Source organism: Meleagris gallopavo, chromosome 6 (assembly GCF_905368555.1).
Source record: "Meleagris gallopavo chromosome 6, MGAL_WU_HG_1.1, whole genome shotgun sequence".
NCBI lineage: Eukaryota > Metazoa > Chordata > Aves > Galliformes > Phasianidae > Meleagris > Meleagris gallopavo.
In genome coordinates, this window is record NC_139409.1 from 41,989,784 (window position 1) to 42,009,396 (window position 19,613).

The 19,613-nt window shown below is 44.2% G+C and overlaps 1 protein-coding gene and 1 long non-coding RNA gene across 14 annotated transcripts in view; one reads left to right on the forward strand and one right to left on the reverse strand.

The window, feature by feature from the left end:
- LOC104911546 (uncharacterized) overlaps positions 1-19,184 on the reverse strand; it is a 67,831-nt gene extending 48,647 nt beyond the window's left edge. For all 13 annotated transcript variants that reach the window (XR_014883991.1, XR_014883987.1, XR_014883986.1 and 10 more), the window contains exon 1: positions 18,976-19,184. This is a non-coding gene — a long non-coding RNA (uncharacterized LOC104911546). The remainder of the gene's footprint in view (positions 1-18,975) is intronic.
- BFSP2 (beaded filament structural protein 2) lies at positions 862-15,646 on the forward strand. Its single transcript, XM_031553963.2, has 7 exons — positions 862-1,330; positions 6,567-6,713; positions 7,103-7,185; positions 8,424-8,580; positions 9,878-10,039; positions 14,201-14,332; positions 15,108-15,646. Exons 1-7 carry the CDS (start codon positions 884-886, stop codon positions 15,411-15,413), a joined length of 1,434 nt encoding a protein of 477 aa, XP_031409823.2. The 5' UTR covers positions 862-883; the 3' UTR covers positions 15,414-15,646.
- Positions 19,185-19,613: the final 429 nt, after the last annotated feature.

Sequence of the window (19,613 nt, forward strand, 5' to 3'; positions counted from 1 at the left end):
AATCAGATGGGGATCTTCAGCTACTGGGTATTTTGAAAAGGGGGTGTAAGGGGAGAACAAGTTGGCAAAGAAACAAATCAAGTTGTCACTGGACTATACAAACTCACTGAAGGATTCCTCTCCTTTAGCCAGTCCAGTTTGCTTGGAAACCTCAGTCCGCAACACCCAGAAAGTACTCAAAGCCACATGCAGAGCTGTGAGATGCTGTGGTGTCCACAGGCTTCACACAAAGGAGCAGTGCCAAGCTGACCTCCAGCAGTCTCATTGTGTTTGTACTTAAAAGTCAAGCAGAGATGTGAAGGGTGCGTGCCCCTGAGCTGAGATTGCTGGGCCAGGTCCGCGTGCCCTGGTGGGGCCGAAACACCGAGAAACCCAGAAGCTGTCCATAGAATGAGGAGGAATTCAAGTCCCTGCAGCAGCAAAACGTGGGCTGGGCATGGCCACGGCTCCGCAGGTGCCTCAGAGGTTGGTTTTGGTTAACTTGAAGTAATGTCTTGCTGCAGGAGGGCCTGTCTGGAGTAAGCAAGCAGCTAGTGTGTTTGTAATTCATGGATGGATGGATTAGGGCAGGAGATCATCCGGACGTCAGCGCAGAAAACACCGCTGGCATTTTCACACGTACGCTGTCATGAATTCCTGCCCCGCTGTGCCTGTAAACACCATTGTGCTGTTCATCTGCCACATTTGCAGCAGCAGCAGCAGGGAGATTTCCCCTGAAATGGATTGCTGACCCAGCGGCCGCCCGGACAATGCACAAAGCCCGCCTTCCAGAAAGCCGTCGCACAAAGCCGAAAGCCCCACCGAGCCCCGACCTGCTGGGCTCGGCACATCCCTCCCGCCAGTGCGGGGCTGGCGGCGGGGCTGAGCGGGCCGCAGCGGCAGCATGCCCTTGCCCAGGCGCCGGTCGTCCTTCCTGGGGCAGCAAGCCCCTTCCTCCGCCACCGAGAGCGTGGGGGGCCCGGGGCGCCGGGTGAGCGTGGGCAGCCTGTCGAGGCCGCCCGGCGTCTACGTGGGTGCCGTGCCCACCGGAGGAGTGAGCAGCTTGGGCACCCGCGTGTCCCGCCGAGCGCTGGGCATCAGCAGCGTCTTCCTGCAAGGCCTGCGCAGCTCCTGCTCCGCCGTGCCCCTGGCCACGGGGCTGGAGAAGGGCAGGGGGCTCTCCTACGAGAGCCTGAACGGCTGCCTGGTGGAGTACATCGAGAAGGTGCGGGCCCTCGAGCAGGTCAACCAGGAGCTGGAAGAGCACATCCGAGTCTATCTGGACAAGAAGTCCTCCAGCGTGGGCAGCTGGGGCGCGCTGCGGGAGAGCTGGGAGGCCGTGTACCACCAGGTGAGTGGTGTGGCTGGGGAGAAGCGTGGCATAATCTGGTGTGTGCAGCCGACACAGAGGGTGTTAAGTCTGTCCTCATGATAATTACTGCCTTAACATTTTGCAGCGTGCCATGGAAAATGCTTATTAAGGAGGAGAATTGCCTGAGGCATCCTGTGCATGGGAGTGATTGAAATGCACCCCGAAGTGCCATACTCTGCTCTTGTGGAAATGGGCGATTTCTTTAATATTTTTCTTCCTTAGCTGTGGTTATTAAGCTGAGCATCAAAATTATTAAAAGGAAACTGCTAGGACTGAATTAGCTTATCCATCATCCTGATATCATTACAAGCCTGTTGGTTGTGTTGGTGGTTTTTTTTATTAATTAGCAATTCGGATTTTTACTTTATTCCCTTGTTTGCTTTATCACATTTTCCAAAAGCTCTATTTATTGAAAAATAATCATTACATGACTGCAAATGAGCGACTCCATCCCTTTGCTTCCCATTGTGGCCACCCCTTGCTCCCACATCCCCACAGAGCACAGGCGGTGCAGTCCTGGGAGGCTCCAAAGAGAAGCACTGCCTGGGGTACCAAGCTCACATTAATGCTGTGGACCAGCAACAAGCCCCAAAGGATCACATCCTCCTGATTCCTTTTGCTGGGAGTAAAGGAGCTGGAAGCAGTCAGGCTCTGCTTGCCAGTGTCCTGCTGCAGGGAGGATGAGGCTCTGCTTCCTTCCTTCAGTGCTCCTTGGCTCTCCAGCCCATAGTCTTGCCATTCGTAAGCTCTGATGTCTTACAACAGTCTTAGAGGGGGCGATTCCTTTAGGACCCTGTTGGATGGTCTTCAGGAGGCCTGAAAGGCAGCTTCACATTCCCCAAGAACTTGTGTGCTGTGCCACAGGGGTGTTGTAGTAGGCGTTAACGAGGAGTTGTACCTCTGGCTCAGGAAAGAGGGTGTGTGGTTAGTGTGCTGCACTTTTAGGGCAAGGCTGCACCCAGAATGCCTTAAATGCCGTCTGAATTCCGTGTGCAGTGGGATAACCAATTCTATGACAGCGTAAACCTCAACCACTTTCACATTCAGCTGTGAGGTGGGGTTGTTAGCTTTTAACCTCGCGTGCAGGCAACATTACAGGTTTTACAGAGTACATATCAATCTCCCCGGCCTCTATACAGGTGCTACTTTTCCCAAGACAGCGAACAAAAGGCCGCTCTTGCTACTTTCATGCTTTTCTCCTTTGGGCTCTGAAAACAGCCCCAGCTGTGAGAGGCTGGCCAAAAGCATTGCAGCTTCAGTGCTTGACACTTGAGCAGCAGCACATGGATCATGAGCCTTTAGTCTGGCCTGGCTTTGAATTGGAATGTGTTGGAGGCAGTGGTCTGATAGAAACCATTCATTTCAGCATGTAGAAGCAAAGATTAAGCCAGGGTCTTACAAAGTCTTCCTGTGAAGGCATCATATGCAAAATTAAAAGCCCAAATGATTTTCTGTTATATGAATAATCAACACATGAGACTTGTTATCACACCTGAGGCCATGGACTCAGCAGCATCCAGAAAGTCATCAGACATTGGTAAGAACAGACCTATGCAAAACTATCAATAAAGCATAGCTAAGAATTCAGAAGGTGTGGTAAATTGTGCAATCCCAAACTTGGTCAGATCTCTGCTAAAATGAGAACTGCCAGCCACCAGGGCTAAGTTTGGCCTGTTAGTGCCATCACACATCAGCAGGGATGGAGTCTGCATGCTCAAAGCACACGGTTTTTCTTGCTGCCAGACATAGCCCAGTGAACGTGGGTGTCAGTGCAGCCTGGTGAGGCAGTAGCTTCTATTCAAATATGAAAGCTTTGCTAAAAGTTCAAGTTGCGTTTTCACGCCCACAAGGTGAAGTTAAAGAAAACTGTTGAGGCATTCTAATTGTTTCGTATCACAAATATTCAGTGTTAACTTGAGCTGAAAAAACACACTTTCAGATGAAGGTGTATGTGCATCACAGATCCAAATGCAGAAAGGCAACATGGGGCTTAAAGGAGCTTTTGTTATTTGTATTTGAGCTCTAACAGTTGCCTGGCAGAGTGAAGCCCGCAGCAGCCCCCCGAGGCAGCACAGTCCTGCTTTGGGCTTTGCAAATGGAGCCAGCAGGGCCCTCCCATGGCCTGCAGACACAAGCAAGGGTGTTTCCTAAACTGCTACATTGCATCTTTTCCTATGTGTGTCAGCAGGGTGACTGCAAATCAGTCTAATGCTGTGTGTTTGGATCTAGTTGTTGATTATTAGGAGAACTAAATCAAAGGGAAGAGCCGCTAGATGGGAGTCTTACACCTCCTCTTTTTAAGCCGGTAAAAGGGCTCATGTAAATTAGAATTTCTCATGAAACTTGGTTTATGGAGTAACAATCCTTCAAGTTCACTGCTGTATTTAAATGGTACACAGCTCACTTCTGCAGATTACAGTGGTGACTGCCATCTTCCAAATCCTTTTTTCATACCGTTTTTATTTCTGTGGCACTGTTCAGGTTTGTGCCATCTTGTGAAGCCCTGAAGTTGCCACGAGGCATCTGGTGCCAGCAGCAGGTCTGTGAGGGGTTTTCACTGCCTGCTGGAGGGGGTCAGCTCTGACCAACAGGTTATCCCAAGCGCTTCAGCAAAACCATGGGATTACTATTACAAAGCACTTTAAAAAAACATTTTGCCTCCGCATAGAGGCAGAAATGCAGGCAGTGGAAAATTACCAGCTCTTCCCTGCTCCTGCTACCATTGCGGACCATAAGCAATTTTGCACTGAACTCCACTTCTCCACTTAGTGATTGACATCTGTCTGAACTGCACTGTACATATTTGCTGGCAAAGTATTCCCGGTTTCCTCAAAGGCTTTCATTTTCCATAGACATACGGTCAGATACTGCTACTGCGTGGGCTCACAGCTGGAGGTAAAAGGACTTGTTTTGGCAGGTCAGGGCAAATCGCGGGACAGAGTTTATTTATGCTGAGTAGAGAGAGGGAAAAAATACCAGCTTCATCCATTCGTGTATGAGTGGCAGCAGGAGGACAAAATGCAATAATTTCTGTAGAAACTAAGGGGAAAAAAAAAGGATTCCGGGATCAATTTTTCTGAAACTGAGGAAAGAAGATTCAGTCGGTGTGTGGGTCAAAGTACTCCTACCTCCATGCTGCTGCCACGTGGTCCTTTCTCCATCCTGCAAGGGGATAAAGAGACGCAACAGCATGGCCCCAAAGCCCCCAAATGCCCCAGAAGGGAGTACCTGGGGCTCAGTGCTAGTCCAGGGAGGCTGCAACAGAGCAGGGAGGAGGAAATAAGGATCTGAGTGCTGAAGCTGAGCCATCTCTGTGTGCTGGAGAGCATGCAAAGGTCTTGTGGCTGGTCTGGCTGCTGTGCCACAAGACATGTTCTCTGCCCACACCTGTATCTTTTGTAACATCTCTGACTTCTGTACATTACTCTGTGCTTTGAAGGTTTCTCAGACCTAAACGGAGGCTTTTGGCCCTTAGTGACATATGAGGAATTCAGCACCTCTGTCTAGATACTACTTTCATGACACATGTAGGAACTTGCAGTCTTTTATATGGTCCAGTCCTCTAGCATATCATTTGGAACTGGCCAAGAAATCCCAGAGTTATAAAAGAAAAACTGTCAGCTCAACATGCAATGGCACGAGTTCTGTTTCCTCTGGAAGCCAGTCTAAGCTAAAGCTGGCAGGATCGGGCCTCCAGCCATGGCCACTGTATTGGAACTGTTGTATCACAACCTGAACCACTGATTGATCACCTGAGGCAAGCACTGAGTCAGCCATGGAGCACAGGTGAAGGCGATTTAGCTGTGTGACTGAAGGGGTGGAGCCTGGCTGCACTTCTCCTAGACCCCATTTAAGGGCTGACTGTCATGGGGAAGGGTCTCTTTCTGGAGGCTGCTCCCTTTAGAGTTTTTTTCTGCAAGCCTAGAATGGGGTGAGCATTTTCATTTATTTTTGATTACCTCTTTCCACCGTGATAATCCTAGTTATATGACCTGTAGAATACCAACCTAACCATGTTGCTCTGCTAATTGTGTATTTATTGATTGTACAGCCACCTTTTCCTGTTGCTTATAACAGCAGGTGAGAAGTAAGTGAGTCATTACTTTTACTCCAGTACCTCCTCAGATTTAAAAAATGCAGAGTGCTACTAACTTCCAAACTTCTACCGTGAACATCTCAATGTGGGGAATAAGTTATTCCCCAGCTCTCTCCTAGTCTATGAGTTTGTAAGAATTTATGGTAGCGGGCCACTTTTTGTAATGACTGATGTTAATTATCACATATCTAGGCTTAAGTGTTGCATTTCCACCTCTACCCCTTCACTGAGCAGCAGGCTGTGGAGCAGGTAGGAGGATCACACTACGGCACTGATCCCACTGGCAGTAGTTGGGATTACTTGTCTGGACGCAGCCTTGATGCCCCATGTTGTGCAGTGTGTTTCACCTTGGGAGAACAGAACACTTCAAGGGATTTGCAATCCCATACAGTTGAAGAATTAATTATCCAAAGTAAGATTTCTACATATAGAGTTTTCCTGGCCCACTTGAGAATCTGCTCCTATTCCTGTAGTGGTTTGGTTTCCACCACAAATCTCTGTATGTATCTCCTGGAACAGACCAAAGAGATGTTTCTTTACTCAGCCTGTCACAGCCCTACAGGCTCCTGTAGAACCATGCAGCCTCCTGCTCTTGCTCCTTCACTACCAACCCTGTCACATGGCAGCATTCTCTGAGGCAAGGAATTGAGGTGCAGACAGTGGGACTGGGTGTGTACTGAGTGCACTTCCGGGAAGGTCCCCAGTTCCAGTTTGTTGCTGGTCCTGGGTGGTTGGTCCCAGCCATCATCATGGCCTCTCTGGCTCCAAGCTCTGTTGTTCAGTTCCTCCAGAGAGCAGCAGCGGCCTCAGATGGCTGGGCCTGTGGAGCCTCTGATCTAAGTGTTTGCTGTCACCCCAATAGCAAATTGGGCCTTTATTCAGCCAGTGCACGTGATGCTCTAAGGCAGGCTGTGGCCTTTTTTACTTTTTTATCATTTTGTATAACCCAACAGAGTGCTGTGTCACAAGCCTTTCAGGTTTGATTGCCCCTCAAGTGCCTCCTGGGGATTAAAGCTACACAAAAGAATCTTAGCAATGATACCACAGTCTTATTTGCACAGTCTCTCCAAAGCTCTTCACATTTGCTGTAATAATATTTGAAGACTGACTGCTTCCCAGGTCTTGTATCTACAGCAAGATCGTATGCAATCCCATCAGAGAAGAAAAACAGTGCTCTGGGAGCTGAGGACCACTCACTCAAGGCACAAGCATCAAATATTCCTTGGCTCACGGAAGATGACAACCCTGAGGAGGACTGCTGATATGGGAAGTAGAATAGGAGCTGCATAAATGCTCCTTAAACTGTATCTAGAAACTCTAAGTGGGACTTAAATGCTGAACATACCCTGTGTGCAGTAATGAATTTTACCCCTTGTGACCAGCTGACAGTCAGGATGAATGTGTTTCTACAAGAAGATGAATCTTTAGGAGCAATGAACGTGTCGGTGAAAAATCACAGCCAATTTGCAGACAAACTGTGAATTGATATGTACAAAGCTCATTGCTTAAATTACCTGGAATGAGTCGTGAACAGCCCCAGGCTGAAAGATTATTTTCAGAATCAGAACTGTTCATCTGCTTAAGACAGATGGGCCGTGCAGGTAGTGCCCGTGTGAGATGCTAATTGCTTGAGCTGTGTTGTCTCTCCCTTCCAGGTTGGCGAAGCAGTCCTTGAAAACGCCCGTCTCATGCTGCACACCGAGAACATTCAGGCCTCTGCTGAAGACTTTAAGGACAGGTAAGACCTGTGGCTGCACCTGGCTGGCCCGCTTCCCTGACACTTTGCTTTGGCAAATGCTTACTCAGTGGCGGTGTAAGGCTCAGTGACTATTAGCCCACATAAAGTGGGAGGGTTGTTGTAACACAGCAAAATGACTACAATTCTAGCATTATTTTGGAACGGGTTCTGAAGATTAGTATTTATTAATCTAATCATGTGTAATGTTATTCTTTGATATATGAGCATTGATCTCTTCCTGAGAGGCCAGTATTCATTCAGATTAGTATTGATACTTTACAGAGGCAAGTGTTTGTTTGATTTTTAGTTCCAATTTGCAGTGCTGCAGCGGTGGTTTTAGAACTGTTGACTGTTCTGCTGCAGCACCTGAAACACAAACAGTGCACCACTACAAACCTTGCTGTGGAAACATCAGATAAGGGAAGAGAAATGGGCTGCATTTATTTTCCTTCTCTTAACTGAGAGAAATGAATAGTGAAAGAAGATCCAAAGTAACGATAAACGACTTTTTAAAAAGTCTTTCTGTTTGTAAAGCCTAATATTTATGTACATGAACACGTGAAGCTCTGTAAGTATTACTCACAGGGCCTGATCCTTCTAGTTTTTACTCATAATGGACTTGCACATTTACAAATAGCCATTTTCCATGAGTTTTGTCATCCCTTAAACTTCTGATTCTCCCCTTGGGTATTATTTTATTTAATCACATCAGAATGTGCATTAGTCATGTTCATAGGGTTGTCTTTTTATTGTTTGTTGCTTTACATCCTCTAGGCTACACGTATTTTAAGTGGTTTAAAAAATAAAGTGTGTGTGCAGTGGAGAGAAAGATAAACACCACGCTGTTGTTCTACTGTATGTCCTGATGACCCGAGAGTATGGCAGGGAGGAGCAGGCGGCAGCAGCAGCTGCCACAGCAGTCACACTGAGAAACAGAAAAATCCACACGTATTCATATGGTATACAAACGTCAGGCCTAGTAGAAGACAACTTGCCTCCCCATGCTTATCAGGAGTGCTGTCAGCCTGACACTGCTGCACCGCAGCCGGCTGGCTGGCCTCTTTCATTAGGCCCAGAGTTAATGACAAGGTACATCGAGACAAAGGTGAGGGCAGAGCACATCTCATGTGTTTCTGTGCCTCTGTCAGGGACACGAGAGCTAATTAACATAATGGAGTCATTAAAAAGATGCACATTTTTCTTGCTGAGCTGTGCCTGTTTTATTTTCCCCTCTACAGGTATGAAAATGAACAGCCATTCAGAAAGGCAGTGGAAGATGAAATTAATTCCCTTTACAAAGTGATTGATGATGCTAATTTAACTAAAATGGATCTGGAGAGCCAGATAGAAAGCATGAAAGAGGAGCTAACTTTGCTGTCAAAGACTCATGAAGAAGTAAGTCCAGGCTCAGGGTGCTGCAGAGCTAATGTGTGCCTGCTTCATGTGGCTGGCATTGTGCACTGGGCAGAGCAAGCACTGGAGCACTGCACCTGCCATCTCCTGATGGGGGAAACTTCCTTCTGTTCTCCTCTCTGTTAATATACAGTGCTAACTTTTGAGTCATGATAAGGTTACATAGATGTGAGTGTCAACTCTTTCCTGTCTGATAAATATGGCACTGAACAGATGTCCACACCCCATTTCTTGCTGGATAGGAGACAAGACATTCACAAGGTTGGACATCTGAATGTGGAAATCCCAGCAGCAAGAGGTCAGATTCACAGCCACAGAGATGTAAAGAGAAAATGCCTGTACAGGGGATTCGCTCCACTCCTGCTGAGCTGACACTGTGTGCTAACTCAGTGTGGCTCAGGATGTAGCTGAGCACAATGCCTGGTTCCCAAAACTGAGCCTCCGCTGAGCACTGCACTGAAGGAAGCAGCAGGTACAGGTAGCTGGAGGTGGATCGCCACGTAGCCCCGCTTTGCAATACATCCCCAGTTACTCATGACGTTCACCTGCACTATTTGCATGACTGTGGTTTATTCCCTTCAGCAAGGATTTCAGGATCTGGCCCAGATCTTCACCAATGGGGCCTCAATTAGGCAGCTGCACTTAACTCACGTAGGAGGCAGTCAGCAGTTGTGCTGATGGTTCTAAAGTAGAGGAGAAATTGAATTGGGATGTATTGTGCATGTGAGGCTCTGGCCTTACATTTCTTTCAGCTGATTTTTTCCAGATACAAGATTTCAGCAATACTGGTAGGCATGTGGAGGTTTGGGTTGCCAAGGGAAAGCTTCATCCCCTCCCCACTTTCATGAGCCTATGCCCGGGACTGGCTTTTTGCTGAAAGTGACCAGTGGCTTCAATACCACTGCAAGCCACAAGAAAGATGGAATTTCTTTTAGATAAGAGGGAAAACATGGAAAATTGGAATAGATGTACAAGATCCCCTTTAAACTTCCATGTATTACTGCAATGTTTATTGTGAAACAAAGTTGGCATTGATGCTCTTCTCTCCCTGCACATGTGGCACAAAGAAAACAACAGCTTCCCAGCAGCTCCTCTCCCTCTGCATTCAGCCAATGCCACTGAAACTCTCCAGTGCACTAAATCACTAACACTGAGGCACCTCTGGGGACCAGGTTTAATTTCTCTGTGGCACCAAAATAGCTCTTCCTCAAACTCCTTTCTGATGCTACCTTTCAGCGATCCATTTCACTTTTTCTTATCTCTGTTATTGTTCTTCAAGGATGTGAAGGTATTGTACAAACAGCTTGCTGGATCTCAGCTGGAAGAACTTGATGTTCCCCTGGGAAGTGGCCTGGACAACATACTGGAAAAAATCCGAATCCACTGGGAGAGAGACATTGAAAAGAATCGTGCTGAGGCAGGTGCCCTGCTCCGTACCAAGGTAGGCACTGATGCCAGTGTCCATAAGTTACTCCAACATCTAGAGATTCAAAGCAAACCTAAAATCTGTCCAGCGCTTTGCAATAACTTCAAGGGCTGGTTTTCGGTTTTGGTGTTTTTGTTTGGAAATGGCGCTGCTGATATCACAGGTATTTGTGGGAGACTTCTAAGGGCTCTGCAACACTGGCTAAGAAAAATGAACTTAATCACTTGATACCTCCTGTGGAGGTTGCAAAAATCATTACCCTACTTACTGGGGCCATTCCTTCTCCAGAGAATGTACAGAGACCCATAAATCAAAAGGGCAGAATACATTGCTCTGTGCCAGTTATACAGCTATGCATTCCTCATCTGTTTCTCCTTGAAATTGTTTCCTTTGGCAGCAGTGGGAAAACTGGAAATGAAAAGTGATAATAGACATTCTCTTTGGAAGTTGTCTCCTCTCTTGATGCTGAATCTAAACCAGCCTTCTAATGCAGCTCTTCCTCTGTCACAAAGAATCACTTATTTTCCTGCCTGACTGAAGTATTTGTGCAGAACTGAAGCATTAAGTTCATGATCCTGTATTTTAACAGCTGTCTAATTCTGAGTTGGTGGTGGCACATCAAATCGTAACTACAGCTGTGCTACAGAGATATTTAGCAAAGACACAGTCTCATCTGTCCTTTGATACAGAGTTACTATGGGAAGGGTATGGGGAGGTGGTTCCAAAGAGAAAGAAGAAAAGCAAGAAATACATTTGCAAAGGCATATGAAAGTTCTGAGTTTGTGTCTACTTTCAAAATGAAGAAAACAAATTGTATGGCAACAGTGATATCTAAGATGCTAGGGAATGTACAAGGGGCCAACTAGGAGTTTATCCTGGAGGACCCACATTCTTCAGTGTCCTCACTTTCCTGTTCTAATTATTCCCCTGTATGTGCACACTGTCAGTCGCAACTTCATTCTCTCCATTTCCTTCATACCTCCAACCTTTCATCTGCTCACATATATGATTTGGAGAGAAAACTGCCAGCTCAAAATGACCATTTGATCCCACAGTTGTGATTTCAATTGAGGCCAACACCAGATGCGGCAGAGAAACTGACAGGCAGACAAAGCCTGGCCCCTCCTTGCTTCACCACCTTAGTCAGATCTTTTCTTACTTTAAAGATCTGTTGCAGTTGTAATTGTTTTGATTCGCTTTTCTAGTGGAAGAAAGAATCAGAATATCAGAGATTTCTGGGAAGAACAGTTCTGGTTTTGAACAGTTTCTGGTATAACATTCTAGCTTGGGTTCTTTTTGTCCCCAAATTAAACTCAGATCATGCAGCTTTGTATCTCAACCAGATAAATATACTTTGTTATTATTTATACAGGTAACAGGAGCTACGCTAATTATGTCCATCACTTCTTCCAGCCTCCCTGTGCTGCTGGGTCACACCATTTTTTCATCCACATGGCAACAAATTTGTCTTTGCACTTTTGCATCATTGAAAGAGGATGAGAACTCCTTAATTTCTGACGAATTATTTGCCTCGCTTACTTTTTCTTTCAACTGGACTTGCAATTTTTGGATTGGTTTTCATGGGTATTTATGCACAAAAACAGATTATACCTAATGGTGTTTTATGTGGGATGTTTTAGTTGAATAAATAACCTTAAAACTCCAGTCCTTTGCTTTGAGCTCTGCACGTAATGCACAGATTCTTTCCCTGAATTGACACAGTAATTTAAACCTTTGTAAGGTATGAAAGCTATTTAATGTTGCTTGGCTTTTTTTTTTTCCTCCTCTGCATGGGTCTTTACTTTTTATTAGTCAACACTGATCTCCACTTAGTGAAGTGGTGCTGCTCATTCATGGAGTTTGATTCCATGAATTTTCCTTTGCTCATTACTATTCTCCTTTTGTTACCTGTAAGTCTTTCTAGTTCATTATTTATCCACGAGGCTGTACAGCTTGATGCACCATGCTGTTAAAATTCTATCATAATGAGCCTAGACCTTAATCTTCCTCTGCATTTCTTGACCAGCTGTTGATCCATGGCAGCGCTCTGTCCTGCACACACAATTGCACAGTTTTTCCTGCCACCCCCCACATTATCACTCATAAAAGGTTTAGAAAATCTCATGGATTGTCAGTTGTTTCTCCTTCCTCACTGCTTTGCTAACATAATCCCTGACCAGTGAAAGCATTAACAATGCCTGCACCCCTCTACAGATATCATGCTGATCACACCCTGGATGTTTGTGTCTTATCCCCAGTCATACTTTAATTATCTTGATTGCATTAAAAAGACATTAATGAGAGATTCTGCGCTCTTGCAGAACGCCTGACTCAGAATTGCACAGATGTTTTTGAAATCCATGCATTCCTAAGAAGTTCAAGCACTAAAGGGCTAGAGATTTCAGAGGATGATTTCATTCTCTGCTTCTGTTATCAAGCTGTTTGTGGGCACCACAATTCAGTACAGCCTTTATTTGTGGAGTGCCTCAGGACCAGGAAGGGCAGAGGCCCAAGAAAATACCATCTGCCTAGTGAAGAGGGTAAGAACGTTATATCTGCACTTCTCTGCAGAAGGAATCCCAAATCGGAAGCCAAATTTCATGCCCAGCAGCATGTTCCATATGGACTCCTTGGGATGACTCAACTGGTAATCCTAGAAGGAGGCCACAGACGATTTGTGTGCACCAAAATCTTTACAGCTCATCCACTGCATCTCTTCCTATGCCATCCTCAATATTTAAGGTCTGGTGGGCCATCTCCATCTGCCTTTTGTGTCATTGACCTCACTTGTGTTATGGAGCCTTTAAAAGCTTAGGGCAATTCCTGCAGGAGCCCCAGCATCACGTATGGTGAGAGGAAGCAGGATTTACAGGTAGTATACGGGCCACCAGTAGGGTGAACGTGAATGAGTGCTGGAAGGCATTGTGCAACATGTATAGGCTGTAAATACAGATGAAAAAGGATCCTTCTTAACCTATGTCTCCCTTTAAAAAGAGGCATTAACAGTCCTAGTACCTGAAGCACAACCTCTATAAAATATTTCTTGAAAATACAGGCTCTGTGAAACTTGCTGAAAAGGACAGTTTTGATCTGTAGTTTGACATCCATCCCTGTGCAACACAGGTTCATAAGTCCTAAAATTCGATTTCAGAATTAACTGGTGCTTAACTGTTACGAGGTCTCTGCTGAGATTTGGGCTGCACCTGAGATCATCTCATTCACCAAGATAACCAAGGTGTATGGTTCACCTCATTTTATAATAAAATGAGGAGTTCTACAGATGACTCCAGCCTGTCACAAAAATGATTTCTGGTGCACAGTCCTAGGGCTTTTATTATTATTATTATTTGATCTTAACATGTAAAATAAAAGTATGCATGATTAGAAAATCAGGAGAGAACCAAAATTAATTTTCAAGGTAGAATGGAAGTATTTTACATGGTTTAACTTCAGTGGTAATCTGGAGAAGAAATATAAGATTTGACTGAAGAATCAATTACTCTTGCTAGAGAGCCCAGAGCTACAGCCTGAAAACCTTGATCACAAAATAGTATAGAAGTATAAAAAAGTATATTTAAAAGATTGTTAGAAGTATAGAAATTTTATTTTGGCTAAAGTATATTTTCCTTCTGCAATATTAGAGGCACCTGAATGTAACATATATAAAAAATGGCAAGCATCAAGAGCATTAAATTGCATAACTTAGCTCAATCAAGAGAAATGATTTTTCTGCCTTTTGTGATATAAATTCTTCTCTGATTCATAGAATCCTATGTGAAAAAAAGACAGTGTGAATATATCTGAAATCAAATGGGCCAAGTGAAAACACTTAACTTCTGAAAATTGTTATAGTATGGCCACAAAAAAAAGACAAGGAATAATTACATAATTTTCATAGGTGATTTTAAACATGCTAGTAAGAATGTTGGATAGCTTTTGTTAACATAGACAAAGTATGTATGCTTACATGTATAGGCCATTTTACAAATAACTGCCTAGACACTAATAACTATCCAAACCATAATGGATGGAATTTAATATACAGCAATCAAACTCAAAATCAGAATTGCCACAAAATTTTTGCCTGAAAAAAAAAATTAATTGTCATGTTGGAACATAAGGCAGCTAAAACATAATTTGAGTACACTGTAACAAGAAGTCATAATCTTGCACCAGCAACAGGCTGAAGCGACAGCTGCAGTGCGAAGCCAAGAGGAAGAACTGGTAGAGGGCCTGAGAACTGAATTCCATGAAACTGCCTGCAAAATACAGAGCTTGCAAGCCGAAACTGAGTCCTTGAGAACCTTGGTAAGTAACATTGGTTTTGAATGGTTATCTTCTGTGTGGCTTCATCATGCTTTCTGCGTTGTGTCTTCAGTGTCTCCATACTCACCTTAATAGTAAGTTTCACTGAGATTGCTGGGTAGGTTGTATTCTATAACATAGAATAGTTCAGCTGGAAGAGACTTTCAGTGACCATCTAGACCAACTGCATGACCTCTCCAGGTGTAACCAAAAGCTAAGGCATGTTACTGAGGGCATTGTGCAAACGCCTCTTGAGCAATGACAGGCATGAGGCACCAGCCACCTCACTCAGAAGCCTGTTCCAGTATTCGACCATCCTCATAGTAAAGAAATTTTTCCTCATGTCCAGTCTGAGCCTCCCCTGATGTAGCTTTTTCTTCCCTTCCTGCTATTGGTTCCCAGGAGCAGAGCCAGCACATCCCTCTGCTTCCCCTCCTCGTGGAGCTGCAGGGAGCAATGAGATCACCTTTTGGCCTTCTCCAGGCAATGTAATCCAAGTGCCCTTAGCTCCTCCTTTCAGGACATGCCTCCCAACCCTGTCACAAACTTTGTTGCCCTCCTCTGCCTGCTTTCATGAGGAGCCCAGCACCTTGGAACCAAACTGGTTCAACTTTTGTAATGATAATACACATTTTTCAGACAGTTTAACGAAAGGAATTCTCATAATATTAGATTGCCACTTAAGCATAGACAATGAAGATATTGGCCAAACCTGAAAAAAAAAATTACTCTGAAGCATATTAAAACTATTTTAATGTCTGCTATCCTGGCCTTATAGAAGAGGGGTCTGGAGAATTCCCTGTACGATGCCAAGCACTGGCATGAGATCGAACTGCAGAACCTGGGCTCTGTCATTTCCAAGCTGGAGGCAGAGATGGCAGAAATCAAAGCAGAAACTGAGCAGCAGCAGCGGGATCGTGAGAATCTGCTGACCAACAAGCAGCAGCTAGAGAAAGACATTGCTGCATATCACTGCCTTCTGGATGGAGAACAAAGCAGGTACATTCATCTGAAACACGCATGGGCACTTTGGGAAGAGAATGTGACTAGAGCAGTTCTCAGGTTTCTTAAAACTGGGTGCTAGGTGGATAGGTTTGGAGAAGCTGCCAAAGGGGAACACCCCAAATCCAGCCGTGGTATGTTGGACAGGAAAGCCTTTCAGTACTGTCACAAAAGGATGAAGTTTAAAAATACAGCAGAAGGTCCATCAGCCCCACTTTCCTGAAGACAAAATCTGAAATTAAACAGCAGCTGCACCACCTGGGGGCTATGTCTCTGGCTGCAAATCATCCATGCTGTTGTTTCTGTTTTTTGCCTGGGTACGTTACACCTTCCCTCCTCTTCCAGTTTTACAGTTAAAGCTGTCCTCCTGGGAAAGCTCCCTTTCTAATCACATAAGTTGCTCCTGAAGTCTCAGAACAGAATTTGGCCTGTTCAGTAAGCCTTTTTGAAGAAACAAATTTCAGATTTCAAACAGTCATCCTCAGGGAATGGCCTGTAAACTCTTTTACAGCTTCGGACTGCCTGGCTGGTTGTTTTTTGTTGTCTGTGTGTGTGTGCATGTGGGTGTGTTTTAAGATCCTTAGTCACTTAATTAGTCCCTAGTTAGTCATGGAACATTTGAGGATTTGAATCCCAGATTTTGACTTGCTCTTCTGCTCAGGTCAGGGAGAAATTTTTACTCATCCTGAAATAATAACAAGTGTATCAGATTTGTTTTCTGCTGCACAGTCAGGTCCTGATGAGATTTCACCAGCTGAACTGAACACTTAGTTCAACAACTGTCTTATTTGTAGTAATGATGAATCTTATTTTATTTTTTAACTTCCAGTTGATCATGAAATTCCCATTCTATAGAAGATCATTGCCACTCAAAGCAAAAGAAGATGTCACTGCTAAGTATGTTCTTGGAAGCTAAATGCCCATCAAAGCAGCCTGCTTTATTCAGTTTGATTCAACAATCAAAGTAGGTTGTAGCTTGAACAACTTTATTAGACCCTCTTCATGTAATTGCTTTGCTTACAGATTTCAATTTACTCATGTTGTTAAAATTATAATAAAAATAAAGAATATCAGAGTTTTTTTTGTTTGACTTTTTCTTTCACTATTTTTTGTGATAGCTGAGGGGGAACTGCATTAGCAGCATAGTGCTTCTACTTCCCACCAGGTTTATTTCTTGGTTTTAGTACAAATACATTAAGACTGGACGACTCCTGCACTATGCAATCAGCACAAATGGCAAGTACTCTCGTGTTACAAGACCAGCAGCTCATTGGAGTGAAATGTAGTTAAAATGAAGTCCAAGCAATTCAACTGTTGCATCAACTTGATGCAATTAATTCTGCAATGCATTTGCTAGCAAGAGCACTAATGCAAGCATCCAAACAGTACTTAGTAAATATGCTTTGATTCTAGACTACACTTTTGGAAAAGCTGAAGGTTAAGGAGAGCAACAGCATCTTTGTTTGCAGTCTGGGTCACATCCTTTTATTGTCCACTCTGTTGGATCAGGATTTCACAACACAGACACTTAGAAAAAGAGATAAGATGGTTTATTAAGTGGACTCAAAGACTACTTAGAAATGGCATATATTAGAGAACACTGCATATAGCAAATGTGACAGGCTGAAGGTATTTCAATTTTCAGTTGAAACGTTAGCTAACAAAACTATTTCATTTTTAATGACAGTTAAGATCCAAACCCACTGCAAATCCACTACACCAGTGAATAAGAGGAATCAGCACACAACTGTCAAACTTTCCATGCACATTTCCCCACACATGGAAAGTCCTTCCCAGTGCAATTATTTGACAGACAATTTCTTGACTAATCTCTGGTAACAAAAAGCCCTGTGAGCATGTACTGCCTGGAAGATTTTTCTAAGATGTTAAGAGATTAACCAGCAACCAAGAGGAACGAAATGATGGCAAAGCTCTTTTTTCTCTTACAGAATGTATGCTGCTCAGAGCAGTGATAAAACTTTCTTCCACATCTGTGCAGAATTTATCAAGTTGAGAAACCATCAAGAGTAGTGGTGATGATAGAAAATAGCCATAAAGAGCTGTACATGAGATGCAATGACACAGATCCTTGGATTGTTGTTAACCAGATTTGCTGTGGCAGAGACTGAACCAGAACCCTTCTGCAAGTTGCTCTGCAAGCTGCACTTTCCTAAGAGCACCTTCTCCAATTCCCTTAGGCAGGCATCTGCCTAAGAGTTACCAAGTTAATGTTCTGCATTATCTTGTGATCCACAAATGTCAAAGCAGTTTGAGGTACTCCCATCTTCATTTCACAGGGTGGAGATAATTTGGTACAGATAAATCAGGATAAGAGAAAACACAAAATGACTGGGAGTAGAAGTCTGTTCCTAACTCTTTCCCAAGTTTTGCATCGTCACCCACGACTCCCTTTGGTTTCCATTTCTGCAGCTTCTCCACATGCATGATGACTACTGCAGCACTTCCACAACATGCAGTAGTGCTTCATTCCCTGGTGTATGTAAAATGCATCATGATGTGCAGGGAACAGTGTCCTGGCAAGAAACATCATAACCACAGGACAGAGGCAAGAGGTGTGCAGGCACATGGCAGTATGCCATGGCAAGCACACTCCACCAGACACTAATATGGGGAAGAAAAGAGACAAAGTCCTCCCTGCAAATCTGTACCTAAGCAGAGGCACACAGAACACTTCATCTTACCAAGGGTTGCTTCCACAGCTCAATGATATATCACGCAGTAGGAACCTGTCTGCTGAGCTCATGCTCCTGTCACTGCAGCGAGGCATTCTGGATAAAGTCCTTGCATTGCAAACGTTACTTCTGCTAGTCTGTGCCTGCAAGCCATTCTTCAGCCAAATGTCCTCTGATCAAGGACTGAAGATCACCGAATTTGAGAGGAAAAGAACAGCAATAATGTCTTTTTTTTTTTTTTTAATTGACTCTAATATATTACACGGCAACAATGTCAACCATATAAGCTAATGCAACACATTTGCAGCTGATTACAAATACTGCACATCAGCATGTTTTTGCAGTTTTGCATAAAGCTAGAGGTGGGATGAAAATCTAGGTATAGCCTCATAACTAATGCTTCCTTTAAAGTGCCAACTCAGTCGTGTCTTTAAACCTGGATCTAAGCCTTTAGAGGCCTAAAACATTGCTGCTATTTTCCATAGTTTCCACTGAGTCTGTTCCAGATTTAACAGCTGAAATTTCTCTTGGTACTTGGCTCCTGACAGGTATTAAGTTTCTAATCCAGAGTTGGTCATTCCAGCCTTACACCATTTTGTTTGCAAGGGATAAGTGATGCAGACACTAAAAGCAGGAAAAAGGTATCAGATTCACATTCTTTAGCCTGATACTAGGGATTACCCATAATAATGCAATGAAAACATTTTACCAGCTGCTGAAATACAAAAAGTGTATCTTAAAATAACACACAGCACTGTACTTAGGGCCGTTATTAGCTTCTCTGCTACAAAAGCTGAGGGATACAACTTATCTGCTTAGTTGCATTTTGTTATCAGCACTGAGCCTGCAAGTCACAGCACGGTGCAGTGCAGAGATAGAGAAGCTTCCCAGGCAGAAATGCAATGCAAATGCAAGGGAAGGCAAAAGAGACTCAAAGACTTTCCCACCTACCTGTCCTCTAGCAATTTCCTACCAGCTGAGGAGGGCAATGTGAGAGGCCAGGCGCCCCTATGGACACAGAGAACGAGACTTCGCTGCGGAATTTGTTCTCCACTGATGCAATCGTGCCTATGGTAAAACAGAAAGCTGATCACGCAGCACTCTCAGTGTCACTGGGTGAACAAGCTGTGCCTGTAGTTCTTCCTTTTCAGGGCTTCGGATCAAATCCCAGAGTGCACAAACGCGATGGCAACAGAGAAATTGGGGGACATCACAGCACAACAGGCACAGAGAGGATCCTAACAAAGCTCTCAAGCTCCAGCACTCCACTGCAGTGGCACAGTGACAGCTACAGAGCAGTACGGAGGGCAAGGCAGAGGGCACTTGAGTCTTTCTGCAGCACGGCAGTGACACCTCCTCTGCTTTTCTGACGAGCTGAGAACTACGGATGGTAAACACCAAGTAACTACTTTCACAGGGGCACAAACTAAAGAGACTAGCACACGTTCTTCACAGTTTAGAAACACTTTAATTTGTATGTTAACATGTACGTATGTACAAAAAAAAAAAAAAAAAAAAAAAAGCGGTACTAGGACATAAAGACGCTTATTTCTGTGTTATTAAATAAATCTGCACTCATGTGAGGGATA